The sequence below is a fragment of the Gossypium hirsutum genome, chromosome D10 (assembly GCF_007990345.1).
Source record: "Gossypium hirsutum isolate 1008001.06 chromosome D10, Gossypium_hirsutum_v2.1, whole genome shotgun sequence".
Classification (NCBI taxonomy): Eukaryota; Viridiplantae; Streptophyta; class Magnoliopsida; order Malvales; family Malvaceae; genus Gossypium; species Gossypium hirsutum.
In genome coordinates, this window is record NC_053446.1 from 25,286,930 (window position 1) to 25,292,683 (window position 5,754).

Here is a 5,754-nt window from a genome sequence, read left to right on the forward strand (position 1 = left end):
ATGATTCTGAACTCAGCGCATTTTTGGATGTCGTGGCCCTCTTCGGCATGAAACTCACAGTACGTCTTCGTTCCTTCAGGCTTTTCCTTTGAATCTTGTTTGATGAGACCTCCTTCTATCATTTGTCTCCAAACCTAACTCAATGGGGTTTTTATCTCTGCAATGTCGGCCTTGATTCTCTTTCTCTCACCTTCGATTATTGCGTTTATCCCTTTATCAGAATGATTGGGTAACGGATTCGCTGCTACGTTTGGTCCTGATCGGTTGTCAAACTTCACGATCCCCATCTTAATGAACCTTTCCACCGCCTTTTTAAACCCAGTGCAGTTCTTAATTGAGTGCTCTGGTATCCCTACATGGTATTCACATTGGGCTTTCATGTCATACCATTTGGGGTATGGAGGTTGCATGGGTTCTAGATAAAATGGAGATACTATGTGTGCATCAAATAGCTTCTGATACAATTCCCCATATGTTATTAGGATGGGCGTGAATTGAAGTCTCTCTGTGTTAGGCCTTGTGTTGGGCCTTGGGTTGGGCCTTGTGTTGGGTTCTTGCCTTGAGGGGGCCTGGTGACCAGTGGCTACCATTTTCGGAGGGCCAACAGTGATCGGTTTCGAATAACCTTTGTTATATGTGCTTATGTTGTTTACCTCGCTTTTTTTTTCTCGGGACTGGTCTTTTGGAGCTTTCCCCCGCGTCTATTTTACCGCTTCTTATTGCATTTTCAATCATTTCACCGGACATTACCATATCCGAGAAGCTCTTGGTAGCATTCCCCAACATGTGGTTAATGAATGAGGCTTTCAACGTATTAATAAAAAGCATGGAGACCTCTTTTTCCAAAAAGGGTGGCTGGACTTGCGTTGCCACCTCCCTCCATCGTTGGGCGTATTGCCTGAAACTCTCGTTTTGTTTCTTTTCCATGTTCTGTAACGTAATTCTTTCGGGTGTTATATCCGTCACATGACTGTATTGCTTCATAAAAGCTTGCGCCAAGTCTCTCCATGAACTAACCTTAGTACGACTCAGCTGGTTGTACCACTTGGCTGCAGACCCGATCAAACTGTCCTGGAAGCAATAGATTAACAGTTGATCATTGTTGACGTATCCTGTCATTCTTCGACAGAACATAGTTATATAAGCTTCAGGACAACTAGTCCCATTATACTTTTCAAACTCCAGCATCTTGAATTTAGGCGGGAGCACTAAATCAAGAACCAAACTCAAATCTTTGGCGTCAACTCCACATTGATAGTCGGTGTTCTCCATGGCTCTAAATTTCTCCTCTAGCCATCTACACCGGTCCTCGAGTTGTTTTGGCAGGTCCATTCTTACTTTTTTCCTTTCTGCCATGTCATCGAGATCAGGGACCACAGGGTTCGTAGGGTTGTCCCTGGGATTAGAACCCGAGCCTACTTGAAAGTGCATTGGTACCGAGGCGCCAGCCCGATATTGAGGTCCAATAGTGACAGGTGCTCTTTGAGGGCACATATCTAGTTGTACCTGAGTGCTTGTCGGGGTAAAACCTGGAAGATAAACAGGGTCCTCCTGATCAACTCCCGAATTAATTACAGGGCTCTTTCCTTTATCAGCCAATAATTGTGCCAGTTGGCTCATAATTCTTTGGGATTCCATCGCGTCTTGTTGGATTTTATCCAATTTTTCTTGCATCTTTTCTTGCATATCTTTTTGCATTTGTTCTAGCCTTTCTAACCTCTGATCCATTACTTTTGTTTGACGTCGAGTACCGTAGTGATATTTGGTTGGATTTTTGTTGGTTTCCAGGGTAACTGTGACAATTTTGATTAATTAGGGCCTTCTTAATGAAACTTAATGCATGTAATGAAATGTAATATAAATGCATGAATGCAAAGGGAGGTATTGATTCCAATTCAATTTCATTAGAATAACTCAATTTAGAAAACAAATTTCTTCACATAAAATGGACTACATATACGGCTTTGCCCTTATACTTAAAGCCTTAACACTCTTAAGGAGCCGAGCTAACTCTCGACCTCGGCTCGATTTTGATTCAAACTTTAAACTTAATACATCAGCCTGAACCGTTAAGGTTTGTAGATGATCCACTACTTCCCGTACTTGAGTCACAGCTTCACTCATAATGTAATCCCTTTCTCTAATCTGATTTTAAGAATGATGGAATTGCTCTTGGCACTGTTCGTTACGCCTTTCAAGAAGTTCTATTCGCAGTTCAGAATTATGTAATGCATCCTCAAGATCCCCTATCTTTCCTTTCAGTTCTTCGATCTTATTTAAGCTCGCTCTTAACTCTATCACAGAGTTGCGACTACGGTGCAGATGAAGTGACTTTTCCAACTCTGCTACCTGGGCTTTTAATCTTGCTTCTTCATTCTGGCATTCTGAAAAGTTTTTCTCCAAAGCGCTCTCTCAAACCAGGGCGTCTTGAAATTTCTTCTCCCACTGATCAGCTTTGGTCTTTTCTTCTTTCATTTCCTGTTGCCACTGCTCTGACGTTTTACCCAAACCGGCAGTTCTCATCGACAATCGCAGCTTCTTATAATCCATTTTTAGGCTATCCAAATCCTCTTCAGCCTTGTTCTTTCCTTTCTTTAGTTTCTCGGTTTCTAGCTTGTGGATATCGACGTCTAGTCCCAAACACGTCTTTTCCTCTTCTAGCTGCTCTATCCTCTTTCCCCATTCCGAACTCCTTTTTTCAAAGTCCTGTTTGATGATTTCCAATTCTGATGGAGCTACTTGCAGACTCTCCTCTAAAGACTGAACGCAATCTTCTCTCAGCCCAGGGATATTGTCATTGACCCTTTTGTTCCACCACCCATAATACTCGGGAGTTTTCATTGCCCCTACGGTAAATCTTTTCATTCGGTGAACTCGTTTCCAAGCATTAGATATTTCTCAAAATTTTCTCTTATAGTTATCATCCTTATAAGAGAACTCACACTGAGCCAACCCATGCGTTGCCGGTATGAACTGTCTCGATCTATATTGTCTTAATACAAGTAAAAGGGTATATCCGATAGCTCTCCAAATTCTAAGTAAAGGGACCCAGTCGAAGTCCCCACATCGATATAAGATCTCATCGGGCACCATCCAAGGAGCTTTCCATTCAATGTCATCTTCTTGAAGACTTTGGAGAATCACCATCCACTTCTCTTCCGTGATGTCGTCTCGTCTTAGTGTAGCCGCTAGTTCTTTCAATGGGGAGTAACTTTCTGAGAATACCCGATATGAGATCTTTTCCACCTTCCAAAAGTGACTATGAAACCACACTAATAGCAACTACGCGCACCCGATGAACCTTCCCTCACCCGCTCTTCGACAAGCATTTAGGGACCTGAAGGTTTCAGCCAAAATTACTGGGACCGGTGTGACTCCCTTGTCAAGCCTATCAAATAAATCTGAAACTGCTTCATCCACGTGGCCTAATGCCTTAGGGAAGACAACCAAGCCATAAATACTTAATGCAAAGATATCAGCCCTTTTCTTTATATCCGGATGTGTCAAGATCAGATCCCGCAAGCTTTTCCAAGGTATGCATTTGCTGTCCCCCTTTTGCTTAATCCGGGCTGTAACCCATTGCTCACTCATTCCGGTGATGCACACTAATTTCTTCAAGAATGTTGGGACATTAGCTGCTCTCGAGTAGACTTTGTCAACTTGGATCCTCGGACATCGTAGCAAGGTTGTATATTCTTCTACTGTAGGTATCAAATCTACTTTCCCAAACGTAAAACAACTATAGGCTGGATTCCAGTACTGCGCAAGGGCTCGAAATAGGCGCTTGTCTACTCTTACATCAAGCAAATAAGACATGTCACCATAGTTACTATAAAAGAGTTGCTTGAGCTCGTTATCCCATTGATTCCATATCTCTTTTAAATCTTGCACACCGTCCTGAGTCACACTAATGCGAGTGAAGTCCCATAATTCTGATGCATATCCTTCTACGAGGCTATCGCCCTTTTCTCGCTGAACCTTTTCGGACCAAACTCGGACAGCTGCATTGTCTTCCACTTTACCAAGAAACTCCCTTTCCATGTTGAGCTTCTCTATTTAGATACTGAACTTGAACCAACACCTCTTTATGATGAAAATGCCATGCAATCACAGTCAGAGCAAAGCAAGTCAATATAACACAAAACTTAAACTCAAAGTATACAAGAAATAATAATTAAAGCCACTATTCAAGAAACTACTAGGGTTCGAGATGGTTCTACCTAAGGTAGGCTCCTAGGGCTCATTATATGCGGTTTGGTTCTAAAGTCGAGGTACCTGAACCAGCAGATTCCTCGATCCTCACCCATTATAGGCTCATACGGACCGAGTTCAGTTCAGGGGAATACATTTCCCTATGGCTGCACGGAGATGAAAATCTCACGAAGAAATAGGTACGGATATATCCCGAAAGCGATCTACTATCCTGAACGGAGGTGAAAACCTCACGAAGGACTAGTTTCTCGCTCCCACTTAAAAGGTGTGACCCGCGCCATGCAATGCAATGTGCAGAAATATCAAACGGCTTGAATAAAAAGAGTTGAAAAATGGTTGTTTTTAATAAACGAGTTAATTTTATTAAAACAACGATTTTGGTCCACGAAATTCAGAAAAACGGGTTCGGGAGTTGGTTACGTACGAGGAAGGATTAGCACCCTCGTAACGCCCAAAAATTGGTACCTAGTTGATTAGTTAATGTCTTAATGTCGAAGATTGAAAACTTTGAAGAGTTTTAAAAATACGATCCTTAAAAAAAACTCGAATAATAGATTGAAAGTTAATAAGATATTTGGCTATTTGGTCAAACGAGAAATTGAGACCCAGCACATTAGGGCACGTTCTCTCAAATTTCCGAACACAAATATTGCCTCACTTCGAAAGTTTAAAAGGATATTTGGCTATTTGGTCAAACAAGAAGTCGAAACCCAACACGTTAGGGTACGTTTCTTCGATTTTCCAAACGCGAAATATTACCTTATTTTAAAAGTTTAAAAAGGATATTTGGCTATTTGGTCAAACGAGAAATCGAAACCCAGCACGTTAGGGCACGTTTTCTCGATTTTCCAAACGCGAAATATTACCTTATTTTAAAAGTTTAAAAAAGATATTTGGCTATTTGGTCGAACGAGAAATCGAAACCCAGCACGTTAGGGTACGTTTTCTCGATTTTCCAAACGCGAAATATTGCCTTATTTAGAAAAACCTTCCTTTTGATGTTTGGTATTAATAAGCAGGACAAAACAATAACAAATAAATAAATATAATAGGCAAAATGAAATGACGACAAGGTAACAACAATAGAATAGGCAAAATGAAATGACGAGCCGATTACATAAACAAAGTAAACGAATAAATAAATAGAACTAACAATTTAGAAAAGTAAAAGTGTACATGAATAAATAAATAAACACCAAATAACAATGATAATAAATGAAATAAATACAATTATGTAAAAAATATGTATGCATGTATAATTTTAAGTTATGAAAATAAGAAATGCATATAAATTATAGAGTATAAAAATTATATAAATATATATATTAAATAAAAATCTGTAAGTATTATAAAATAAAAATGTAAGTATGTGTGTGTATATATATTTACAAATTGTAATAATATAAGAATATGTGTATGTGAATTATAAAAAATATTTTTGAGAATATAAAGAATATATATAAGTATGTATATGAAGTAAAATATGTATACATATATGTAAGTATATAAGAATTAAGAAATATGAAAAATATATTTAAATAT

The 5,754-nt window shown here is 39.3% G+C and overlaps 1 protein-coding gene across 1 annotated transcript; it reads right to left on the bottom strand.

The window, feature by feature from the left end:
• Positions 1 to 2,898: 2,898 nt before the first annotated feature.
• On the bottom strand, positions 2,899 to 4,041 carry LOC107915419 (uncharacterized). The gene is made up of 2 exons (XM_016844580.1): positions 3,312 to 4,041; positions 2,899 to 3,215 (listed from the first exon to the last, which is right to left on the bottom strand). Exons 1-2 carry the CDS (start codon positions 4,039 to 4,041, stop codon positions 2,899 to 2,901), a joined length of 1,047 nt encoding a protein of 348 aa, XP_016700069.1.
• Between the last annotated feature and the right edge of the window lie 1,713 nt (positions 4,042 to 5,754).